The 12539-nt window shown below is 50.2% G+C and overlaps 1 protein-coding gene across 2 annotated transcripts in view; it reads left to right on the top strand.

The window, feature by feature from the left end:
- The window catches only part of SDK2 (sidekick cell adhesion molecule 2), a 262290-nt gene that overhangs the window by 197490 nt on the left and 52261 nt on the right, over nt 1-12539 (top strand). For both annotated transcript variants that reach the window (XM_043585159.1, XM_043585158.1), the window contains exons 16-18: nt 3538-3678; nt 5139-5320; nt 5867-5982. In XM_043585159.1, the coding sequence (XP_043441094.1) occupies nt 3538-3678; nt 5139-5320; nt 5867-5982 (439 nt within the window). The remainder of the gene's footprint in view (nt 1-3537; nt 3679-5138; nt 5321-5866; nt 5983-12539) is intronic.

Genomic DNA, 12539 nt, shown 5'->3' with positions numbered 1-12539 from the left:
AATATTCCATCGTATTCATCTACCACATCTGCTTGATGGACCCATCCAGTGACAGATACGTTGGGTGTTTCCACGTGCAGACAGATCTTCGAGATCCTGTGTTCATCTCCTGTGGATGGATGTTTTAAAAATTTGTTTTTAATGTCTGTTCTATTTTTGAGACAGACAGAGTGCAAGTGGGGGAGGGGCAGAGAGAGCCAGAGTCCCAGAATCCAAAGCAGGCTCCAGGCTCCAAGCTGTCAGCACAGAGCCCGACGCGGGGCTCGAACTCATGGACCGCGAGATCATGACCTGAGCTGAAGTTGGACGTTCAGCCGACTGAGCCACCCAGGCGTCCCATCCTGTGGATGGATTTTTTAATCTTTTGTGGGGCCGCCATTTTGTTTTCCACACTAGCAGCACCCACAGTGCACAAGGGTTCCCTTCTCTCCACATCCCTGACAATGCCTGTTCTGTCTTTTCTTTCTGATTTTCCATGAGAGCTGATCTACGAGGTATGGGGTGACACCTCACTGGTTTTCATTCACATTTCCTTTTCACCCACCTGTTGGTCATCTGTGTGTCTTCGTGGGGAAAATGCCTGTTCAGATCTGCCTATTTCTAGATAGGGTTGGGGTTTTTTTGTTGTTGGTTTTTTTGGGTTACTTACTTATTTATTTATTTATTGCTATTGGGTTGTATGAGTTCTTTATATATTCTGAATATTAGCCCCTTATCAGATATATGGTTTGCAGATTTAGCGTTTCGTTTTGTTGGTTTCTTTTGTCGTGCAGGAGCTTGTTCGTTTCCTGTGGTCCCACTTACTTATCTTTGCTTTTATTGCCTGTGCTTTGAGTGTCGTCTCCTGGAACCCACTGCCCAGACCAACATCAAAGAGCTTGTCCCTATGTTTTCTTCCAGGAGTTTGACAAGTTAGGGTCCTACGATTAAGTCTTTAATTTTCTTTTTCGTTGTTCTCCTTTAGATTTCCAGCTGATTCGATTTTTTAAGTTTATTTATTTATTTGGAGAGAGAGCGCGTGCACGTCGGGGAGGGGCAGAGGGAGAAAGAGAGCAAGAATCCCAAGCAGGCTCCACGATGTCAGCGCAGAGGCTGACGTTCGGGGCTCCGACTCATGAACCGTGAGATCATGACCGGAGCCCAAACCAAGAGTCGGACGCTCAACCAACCGAGCCACCCGGGCACCCCGTTTTTGAGTTAATTTTTGTGACTGGTGTAAGCTAGGGGTCCGGTTTCATTCCTCTGCATGTGGGCTGTCCAGTTTTCCCAACACCGTGTATTAAAGAGACTTTCCTTTCCCCACTGAGAAGAATTAATATCGTTAAAATGTCCATGTTACCCAGAATGTCCATGTGTAAATTCAGTGCAACCTCTATCAAAATTCCGATGGCGTCTTTCACAGAATTAGGAAAAAGAAAAAAACAGTCCTAAAGTGTGTTTGGAGCCACAAAAGACCTTGAGTAGCCAGAGCGGTCCTGTGAAAGAACAAAGCTTGGAGGCATCACATTTCCTGATTTCACACGATACTAGAAAGCTGTAGTAATCAAAAAGCATGATATTGGCATAAAAATAGACACTTAGACCCATGGAACAGAGTAGAGAGCCCAGAAATAAACCTTTACGTATACGGTCAGCTGACAGTTTACAAGGGAGCCAAGAACGTACTTGGCTCTTTAAAGGATTCTCTTAGGTGTGTGTATGCAGACCTCTGGCTTAAAACAATCGTTCGGTTTTGCCACAGTTCCAGTGAGCTTAAGTCTTTCTGGTTCTCACTGGGGGGGATGCCACAGGGGTGGTGACACCGTCACAGGAGAGAGAGGTGGCAGCTAACAGGAGGGCACTTACAGGAGAATGTATTCACTCGCTGCTGATTGAACGCCTACTATGTGCCAGGCTGTGTGTGGTCCGTCAGTGGTTCGGGGAACAACGTGGACACGGCCCCAGCCCTTCAGAACTACAAAATCCCAACAGTAGAAAGCCTCAAAGTGCTGGGACATCTACCCTACACTTTCTCCACGTCTTCAGGCTTCATTTCAAACCCTGATTCATCTTCCTGATGAATCCTCATGCTAACAGCCCTGAGTCACAAAGAAAAAGGTGAAATCACCCTCGCTGCGGGCTTTACAGAGACGTGGGAGTGTGCAGTACGCGTTGCAAAGCTCTCCGTCAGAAAGCAAAAACATAAAAATAAGCTGAAAGGGAGAGACATCCATCAAAAATAATTAACTTTTGCTTTTAATGGATGCGTGTCAGTTTTGCGGCACCCCGGTGGAACGCCGTGTCCCCTGGCAGCTCCAGAGGAGGCAATGCAGTGGCACTCGCTTCCGGAAGCGGGCGGTGGGCTCGCGCACACGCCTCGCCAGCCCCGCCCGGCCTGCCCGTCCCCAGCCCTGGGCCCAGCTGGTCGGAAAAGGAAACCTAGTTACAGCTTGCAACCGGGAAGTGAAAAACATCCCTGCTTCTGACATTCCTGGTCACTTATGACATCATCGTCTCCAACAGCAGCTTGTTGGGCATGTGAGAAGCTGAGGCTGAGGTCCCTTTCCTGCACCGAAAATACACACATCTGGGGCTTTATAGTGGGTTTTTTAAAATTTTTTTTTAACATTTATTTGTTTTTGAGAGGCAGAGCATGAGCAGGGGAGGGGGAGGGAGAGAGAGAGATACAGAATCTGAAGCAGGCTCCAGGCTCTGAGCTGTTTGTTAGCACAGAGCCCGAAGCGGGGCTTGAACTCACGAACTGTGAGACCATGACCTGAGCCGAAGTCGGACGCTCAACCGGCTGAGCCACCCAGGTGCCCCTATAGCGTTTTAAAAATATTCATATATATACGTGGTGTCATTTGAACCTCAACCAGTCTTATAAAGCAGACAGGTGGAGCTTTATTATACTCTTTTAAAAGATAAACAAGCTCAGAGAGGTTAAGTGACTTGCCCAAAAGCGCACAGCAGTTGTGCAGAGTCATCCAGGAACAAAGCAGCCTCCTCATTTCCCATTAAACTCCTGTGTTTGCCATCAAGACTAAGAGTAGAAAAGCCCACCCACTCTTTTTTTATGTTTATTTATTCTTGAGAGGAGAGAGAGAGAGAGAGAGAGAGACAGCTTAAGCGGGGGAGGGTCAGAGAGAGGAGACAGAACTGGAAGCAGGCTCCAGGCTCTAAGCTGTCAGCACAGAGCCCAACGTGGGGCTCAAATTCACGAACCGTGAGATCATGACCTGAGCCAAAGTCGGACGCTTAACCGACAGAGCCACCTAGGCACCCCTGCACCCACTCTTTTTTTAATGTTTATTTATTGATTTTGAGGGGCGGGGAGAGAGAGCGCAGGCATGGGCATTCGAGCAGGGGAGGGGGCAGAGAGAGGGAGGGAGAAAGAGAATCCCAAGCAGGCTTCGCACAGTCGTCGCAGAGCCTGACGTGGGGCTCCAGCTCACGAACCGTGAGATCATGACCTGAGCCAAAATAGAGGCAGACACCTTAACCAACTAAGCCACCCAAGCAACCCATCCCACCCACTCTTGACGTTTTTATATCCAGGGTCTCCCTTCCCGAGGAACCCCCCACGGCCCCTCCACAGAACGTCATCGCCAGCGGCCGGACCAACCAGTCCATCATGATCCAGTGGCAGCCGCCTCCGGAGAGCCACCAGAATGGCCTCCTCAAAGGCTACATCATTAGGTAGGCGTCCAATCCCGGGAAAGGTAGGGCAGCCCAGACTCAAGGGGAGGGTTGGACGTGAACTGGGAAACAGCAAGGTCACGGCGGGTCTTTCCCCATCTAACGAGGGCCCGGCAACAAGAACTGCCTTCACTGTGTTATGAAAGACTTGGGTTAGACATATAGAAGAACTTCCAGAAGGCAGAGCCTTGGAAACCAATGGGAATGCTTGAGGGAAGGGGTACAGTGTCGTGTCCTCAAGGCTGTATGGGTGGGCAAGTCTGCCACACGTCACGGCTCCACAGGCCCAGGGAGACAGGTAAAATATTCAAGGAGCCAACCACCAGGAAACCAAAAACATTCCAACTGAAACCAACTACTGGGTCAAGAGCTGGTCAAAAAGCAGACCTCCTTTCTTTGGTCCTTACTGCCAATTGAAGCCCAGTTATATAGACTTTTCTGTCTCCCCTTGACCAAGGGCACATCCCTGACAACCTCAGACTGAGTTATTAAGTGCTATTAGTTCGGTTTTGTGAATTAAAATTAGCATAAGTGGAAGTTACGGAACATTCACCAATGTTCTGAATTCTGGCTGGCTGCAAAAGGCATGTGCCTTTTCCTATAGGCTTACGCTCTCTGGAAGAAGTTATTGTTGAGTTTGCTCCCTTATCTGTTCATTTTGTTGTGAGCTTTTGGTGACCCCAAATCAGCAGTGGTTCTCAGGGCGGTCCTGAGGCCGGCAGCAGCATCGATTCAAATGCAACTTCTCACGTCCCACACCTGACCTACCGAATGGGAAACTCTGGGGTGGGCCCAGCAAACCTGTGTTTTAACAAGCCTTCCAGGGGGTTCTGATGCGGGGTAAGCCTCTGAGAACCACCACTATGGGGTGTCGTAACACATCAAAATAATTTGAGGCCTCTGATTTTCCAAAAATGGGTAGAGGCTATCCAGCCTCCAAAATTTCGCCTGAACAGACCCCACTTCTTTATTACCGTGTGTTCTTCTTCAAGTGGAAGGTCGAAATTAGCAAAGTAGGTAGCCTCAGACGTTTTCCCTTCACCTAAGGGAATGACCGTCAAAAGGGGAGCCACTGTTTTGGAGGATATAAGAAAATGAGCCCAACCTTTGGTTGGATTTGGCCCTCCATCAATGAGCCCTCCAAGGTGAGGCCAGTGTGATCTCCCCAGAACTCTTATTGTCCGTGGTCATGTAGCCATCTCCCCAGTGCCCTCCCCCATCAGAAAGAACAGACACATCCACTAGGCCTGTGCTATCCAGGGAGATGGCCATTGGTCACCTGTGGTTTTGACTATAAAGGAAATAAATGTACAGGTTCAAGTGCCCAACAGCCGTATATGCTCATGGCTGCCATATTGGACAGCGTGGGTATGGAACGCTCACTCTGTCACACCCGGTTTCCTGGGCACGCGCCAAGCAGGCTGACTCCAAGCCACCGCATCCTGCCTTCCGCCCCTCAGGTACTGCCTGGCCGGGCTGCCTGTCGGGTACCAGTTCAAGAACATCACCGATGCCGATGTCAACAACCTGCTGTTGGAGGACCTCATCATCTGGACCAACTACGAGATCGAGGTGGCCGCCTACAACAGTGCCGGGCTGGGTGTCTACAGCAGCAAAGTCACCGAGTGGACACTGCAGGGAGGTGGGTGGGGACTGTGACCACGGAGGACTGGTGCTTCTCTCTCTCCCAGGCTCGCACCTGTCGGTCCGGTACCTGTCCCGTCCTGCCTCAGCCGTGTCACCTGCTGTATCCAGTCCCGAGCTATTGCCCGCTGCCCCTGGCTACCCCGCAGGGTGGGAGGGTCCTGAGGGAAAGAGGAGTTGGGGGGAGCATGAGCACGGCAGAAGCTTCCGGGTTACAGGGACCTTCTATGCAGTCCACCACAGGATCACGAGACTGCTCACGCGGAGTATCGTACATAAAAACCTCCCCGAGTATTTTCACAGCCCTCGCTTCTGTTTCTTGGTAGCCTGTGAAATGGGTCAGGCGAGTTTTATTAAACCCACACTAATCTAGAGAAAGAGGATGTCTTAAGTCCACAGAGCAAGCGGGGAGAAGGGGTGGGGCGAAGCAGAGTCTGCAGACCGCATCCCTGGGTTTGCTCTACTTAACCGGGCAAGACTGACCATGCTCTCCTGCACCGCCCCCCCCCCCCCCGCCGCCGCCCGCACCTCTGCTCTCCTCCAGTCCCCACCGTCCCTCCTGGCAACGTGCACGCAGAAGCCACCAACTCCACGACCATCCGCTTCACCTGGAATGCCCCCAGCCCCCAGTTCATCAACGGCATCAACCAGGGCTACAAGGTATGTGAGGCCTCTCCTGGCCCCAAGAGGAGGCCCGGGGATTCTCCGAGGGAGGCCACGGGCTGAGGAGGAGGGGAAAAGGGGAGGGATCCCCCCCCCATCCTTTTAAAATCATTGGTTCGAGCCAAACAAAGGATGCGTGGTCAAGGCCAAGGGCTCACGGGCTCTCTCTAAGGCCACTTCCAGGCTTGGGGGGGGTGGGTCTGGACACCTCTAAGGCCACTTCCAGGTCTGGACACTGCCCAGTCTGTGACCCAGTGCCTGGGAGTTTTCTCGGTGAGACTAGGGTATAAACGAAACCAGATTCGTTTCGGGCTCAGAAACACCTGGGCATAGCCATGGCCTCAGAAAAATCCAGAATCGACTTCTTCCCGCCAAGCTGTGGCTCTCACAGGCATCCTGCTGGGACACACGTCCTTGGCATAATGTACCTGACCCCACAGAGAGTATGGTTAAGGGCACAGGACTAGGACCCTGAGAGATGTGGTTAAGATCCTGGCTCTGGCTGTGCCCCTTGCTGGCTCCCTGGACAAGTCCTGTAAGCTGTCTGAGCTTCCCTCCTTCGATGAATGTTTACTGAGCCTCCTATCCGCACTGTTCTAGCTGCTGGAAACCCAAAATAAACTCCCATTTCCTCATTTGTGAGCGAGGATGATAATGACATCCATCCCTTGGGGTGGAGTGAGGATTAAATGAGATAATACTTGTAATTCGTTGAGCACAGTGACAAACACATTCACGAGCGCTCAGAAAATGATAGTGGCCGTGGTGGAAATGTATTCGTCTGATCAGGCTGCCCTAACCAAGTGCCACAAAAATGGATTTCCTTCCAGTTCCAGAAGCTGCACGTTTTAGATCAAGGTGTCGACGGGGCTGAGTCCCTCCGAGGCCTCAGTCCGTGGCGTGCAGGTGCCACCTTCTCCCTGTGTCCACACGTGGTCTTTCCTCTGTGTGTCCAGATTTCCTCTTCCTAGAAGGACGCCGGCCTTGCTGGACTACAGACCACCTTAATGGTCTCATTTGAACTTTCTTGCCTCTTTAAAGATGTTCTGTCCAAATACAGTCACATCCTGAGGTCTTGGGGCTCCTGGGTGGCTCGGTAGGTTAAGCATCCGACTTTGGCTCAGGTCATGATCTCGCGGTTTGTGGGTTCGAGCCCCGCGTCGGGCTCCCCACTCAGAGCCTGGAGCCTGCCTCAGATTCTCTGTCTCCCTCTCTCTCTGCCCCTCCCCCATTCACACTCTGCCTCTCTCTCTCTCAAAAATAATGAAACATTTAAAATTCTTCGTAATAAATAAGCATTAAAAAAAATTTTTTTTTAAATTTGGGATCTCAACGATCCCTTCCTGGAACCCAGACCTTGATCCCACACCTGGGTCTCTGCTCTCACCCCATGCCAACCCCCACTAAGAAAACTGGATTGCACAGTATGCCGTCCACACCATGGTTTACGGCTGTGCCCCCCCAGCCCCCCCCCCACAGGAGGTGGGAGGATGGGGTGGGCTCCCTCCAGATGTGGGAGGGGAGGCAGCGCATGTCAGGGGTGGGCCACCAGGGGGCAGGCCGTGAAGGGGAGACACTGCAGGCTCCGAGCCCAGAGACCTGGTGACCTCCTGGTGACCGCGGACACTTCCAGAAGGCTCCCGCACTCCCTCTGTTGCACGTTTGCGCGAGTGGAACAGCCAAGACGATCCCTAGGACTGGCAGCCTGGGCTGTTACTACTGCAAGCTGGGGATGGCTGGGCAGAAAGGGGACCGAGATTAAACCGCAAAGAGACATTTCTGTTGGGGTTGCAAACAAAGGAGGGATGGCCCAGAGCCGGGGGCTCCCCCTGCCACAGCCCTCTTGCTCCCAGGAAGGCAGGGCGCCAGGGCCGAGCAGGGCCGTCCTGGGGCAGGGAGCTGCAGCTGAACGTTCTCAGCGCTGGCTGCCTGGCTGGCTGGAAAAGCCTCCTAATTGGGACTCTGGGGGGAGGCAGCGGAGGGAAAAGGGGAGGCTCGCACTATGCCGACGAGCTGAGCTGGGAACAATTAGCTTCTTGCTGCCAATTCTGAGTTTTCTTACACAAATTGGGGGCGGGGAGGATAGGGCTGGGCTGCTTCTTTTTTTGAAAGGTTTTTTAAATGATTTATTTATTTTTTTGTTTTGAGAGAGAGAGAGAGAGCCTAAGCAGAGAGAGGGGCGGGGGGCGGGGCGACAGAGGATCTGAAGCGGGCTCTGTGTTGACGGGCTGTCAGCAGCAAACCCGACGTGGGGCTCGAACTCATGACCTGCGAGATCATGACCTGAGCCTAAGTCAGATGTTCGACCGACTGAGACACCCCTGGTGCTCCTGGGCTGCAGATTTCTAAGGCAGGTGCAAGTGGCCGGGAGAGTTCAGGCAATTCAGGCCCAGACAGAGTAGGAAGAGGCCACAGAGGCTCAGATTCAAACTCCGGAGCCTATGCCTTTTCTTGCATTAAAAAGAAAATGTGTCATATGCGTTCATGGTAAAATGGTAACTATAACTTGATTTTTTTTTTCTAAGTACAAATGGATATAAGCAGGCATTTTGTTTCTTCTTTGGCCTTCGGTATCACAGGGAGGGAAACAGCAGTGCCTGTCCCTTCCCTTGTGTACCTCCAACGAGAATGGACGCCCCCCACCCTCGCCTTTTAATTGTTAAAATTTTTCCAACATCTACAATAGTAGAGGGAAAACCGTAATGACTTTAGTAGAAGACCACAGTGTATCCTGACATCAGCAATTACCGGCTCGTGATCAAACGTGCTCCTTCTATTCCCCAACCCTCTGCCTCTCCCCTGGAATATTTTTAAGCAGATCCCAGGCCACTGTATCCTTTCCTCCCTAAATATTTCTGCAGAGAAGTAGCATAAAGCCCCTGTTCAAAACACAACCACAGTAACCACACTGTCATCATTGTGCCTAAAAATATCAAGCCCCCTTGCTATCGTCAGATATTCGGTCAGCGTTCACATTTCCCTGATCACCACATCATTTCTTTTACTAGTTGGTTTATTTGCTTCAGGGTCCAAATGAGGTCCACACGACCGCAATTGGTCCGGTTTTTTTAGGTCTCAGCTGATCTATAGATTCTGTCTCTCCTTTCTCTCTCTCTTTCTCTTGTAATTTATTTAGTAAAGAAACTTAATCATTTGCCCTATCGAATTTTCCACAGCCTGGATTTTGCTGATTGCCTCTCTGTGGGGTCATTTAACACATTCCTCTGAACACTATATTTGCAGTAAATTGGAACTTAGAACTAGAGGCTTGATCAGATTCAAGGTTTGATGATTTGTTTTGTTTTGTTTTTTCCAAATATCACCTCCTAGATGGTGTTGTGCATTTACATCAGAAGGCATAAAGTCTGGCTGTCTCTCTTACTATTGGGTGGTGACCATCGATCACCCTGTGTGATCTATTATTATTTCGGTAGGGTTGCAAAGTGGGGACAGTCAAATATCATAATTTCTCCTTGATTTATTAGCTGAAACCCTTTCCAGTAGAAAGAAGTTTCCCCTTACCAACTTTTTGGTTACCCGAAGGTTCAGTTCATCTAGGGAAAGCGTGGTAAAAGTTTAGTCCTCTCCCACCACTTAACCAGTTTTCAGGAAAATGAATGTGATTCCTTAGCATTTTCTAAAGTGACAGATGAGTCACTTTAGAAAGGGGGGGGGCATGGGATGGGAGGGGGGTATCTTTTGTCTCGTTTTTGGTATATTACTATGTACTTAAGGATTTTTAACACATCTGGTATGTTTCAACCCACTACCATTATCATTTGTGATGATGCCACATTGACCCATCGTTGGCTTCTTTGGTTGGGGAGTTCTTTTGACAGGGCCCCGACAGTCCGATAGCTTCCTTGCAGTCTGACAGGATGGTCCAAGCTGTCCCCAATTCCTGCACTGTCCCTGGGATCAGCCACATCTTCAGAGAACCTTGTCCTTTCCAGGAGGAAATGGTAGTTAGATACCAAAATCTGGGCGTCAGAGGTGCTCCTTGTTCTAGCACTGGATGCCATTTTCAGGCTCCGTTAATGGACAGCTTGGAAATAATGCTTCTTCTCCGCCGCCCCCCCCGCCTCCTCCTCCCTCCCTCTCCTTCTTCTTCTTCTTCTTCCTCTTCTTCCTACCCCCCCTGTTCCTCCCTCTCCTGATGAAACACATACTGATACTTCCAACTCAATTTCAGGGCTATAAGATCTTTAGTGATCTTATTGGCCTTTGTCTCTCTTTGCTCCACACTGAAAATCCAGTACCTACAACACCAGCATAAGTACCTGTCTACTTTACCCCAGAAACACCCACAACACTTTCAGAACAGTAATACCACCGCAGTGACTACCGAAATAGTGTCCAAAATAGTGTCCGATTATTTGCAGTGCTTTCCCTTCCTAGGGTATATCCCGCTCGGGATGTACTTCACATGGCTGTGCTACAAAATCTCTGGAAATAGTTTCTCTCTGTGTAATTTCGCTACAGCTCAATACATCATTAGCTTCGTTTGTTTCATCTCGGTTTTGATTTTTAGGGATTGATTTTTTAATTTAATTTCGTTCTGTAACTATGGAACATATTTACGTGGTTCCGGCGTTAAATCTACAAAGTAAATTCAGAGAAAGCCAGCCTGAATTCTGGTCCTTTCCTTCCCCATAGGTTTGATTTCTTTTTGCTTGCTTGTTTCGGTTTTTCTTTTCATTTCTCTCTTTTTTTTTTTTTAAGTTTATTTGTTTATTTTGAGAGAGAGTGAGTGGGGGATAGGCAGAGAGACAGGGAGACAGAGAATCCCAAGCAGGCTCTGCTCAGCGCAGAGCCTGACATGGGGCTCGATCCCACGACTGTGAGATCATGACCTGAGCTGATGCCAAGAGTCGGATGCTTAACTGACTGAGCCACCCAGGAGCCCCTAGTTTCTTTAGCATAAACAAATGCATACATATATAAATGTGTATCCTCTCCTTCCTAGATAAATGGCAGCGTTCTCTACACACTTCTTTCCATCCCGCTTCTTTATTTACGGTATATCCTAGGGATCACTTCACAGGAGTAGAGAGATTCCTGGTTCCCTTTTTGACATCTGTATTGGACTCCATCAAGTGGCTTTCCCATAGTTTTGTCAACCAGCTCCTCAGGGATGACATTTGGATTGTTTCCGGTCTTTTACTATAATAAACATTTCTGCAGTGAAATAGCTCTGTGCCTATATATCTTTTCATATTTTTCACGTTTAACTTTGGAATAGATTTATAGAAAGGAGGTTGCTGGATCAAAGGATAAGTGTACATGTAATTTTGCCCCTCTTGCCAAATCCTTCCATTATCTTTTTTAATTTTTGAATTTAATTTCTTAAACAGGAAGTATATTTACGTGATTCAAAAGTAAAAAGATAGATGTGTAGCAGAAATCCTGCATTCAGTTCCAGCTCTTCATACGCCTGCTTCTGTCCCACCCCCGAAACTCTCCCCACTCCTGGCAAACGCTGTTGTTAATTTCCTACGAATCCTTCCAGAACGTTCTGTGCGAACCCATGCACATGCAGAGAGAGAGAGAGAGAGAAGGAAAGACAAAAGGAGAGGGAAAGAGAATCTCTCTACTTTTTTGCTAGCTCCAGTAAGCTAGCAGGCCATGTAATAGCATCCTGCTCTCGGAGCCCCGTAGCACACGGACTCACTTCCTCCCTCCTCCTGGCAGCCGGCAAGGCAGCTATCACTGCTCCCTGTAATAGCCTGAGGCTCGGAGAGGTTGCGTGACTTTCCCAGGATCACACAGTAAGTGACAGCGCTGGGTTCTGCTTTTCTTCCTCCCTGCTTTGGATGCACATTCTGCTCCCCACACGTAAACACACGCTCCAACACCAGCACCCTTCAATGACAGGGCTTCCACTCTCCGAGGGGGCGCTGCCTGTCCCAGGAACCTAGATCGGGTGCTTTTCCCCCAGCACGCAGGCTCCCGTACCCCCCACCCATGCTGAGGACAGCCCGGTCTGTTGGACTCTGAGCCCAACGGCCTGATAGAGTAAATCAACACCGACCCTGGCTAACGAGAGCAGACACGCAGACACCCCGACGCTCACCTAACAGCTGTGTGGACCTTTGAGAGACAGGCCTCCATCCTGGGTCTAGGGGTGGGAGGCCCACAAATCTGAAGCCAGCCCCTGGCCGGTCCATGTGCACCGACCAGGCCCAACCTTCGTGGCCCTCAGTTCCCTTTCTGCAACAGCACAGGGCTGTGATTCCCATCCAGTCCTTGCTGCGATGATGCAATGGGACTGGTGGGGGATGGGCTCACCCCAAGGCCAGATGCAGAGTAGGAACTCCTAGCAGAGCTCCACCCGGGGCTGCCCAGAGCCCACCTCCTTTCAGGGAATAGGAGGTGCAGAAGGCAGCTGTTGTCCTGCTGGCCTGAGGGAGAAGGCTCCTGACCCCCAGCCTCCTCCTCTTCAGACCCAGCTAAACGACTGGCGGCTCGCATCGCAGAGTAAATATTCCGAAGCAGCCTTGGTCCTGCCGCCATCTTGGGCTTCGGGCCTGGAACCATAAGATGGTGAAATCGCT

This window comes from Prionailurus bengalensis, chromosome E1 (assembly GCF_016509475.1).
Source record: "Prionailurus bengalensis isolate Pbe53 chromosome E1, Fcat_Pben_1.1_paternal_pri, whole genome shotgun sequence".
In the NCBI taxonomy this organism is placed as follows: Eukaryota; Metazoa; Chordata; class Mammalia; order Carnivora; family Felidae; genus Prionailurus; species Prionailurus bengalensis.
The sequence above is the reverse complement of the archived record's forward strand: the minus strand, read 5'-3'. Positions and strand labels throughout refer to the sequence as shown.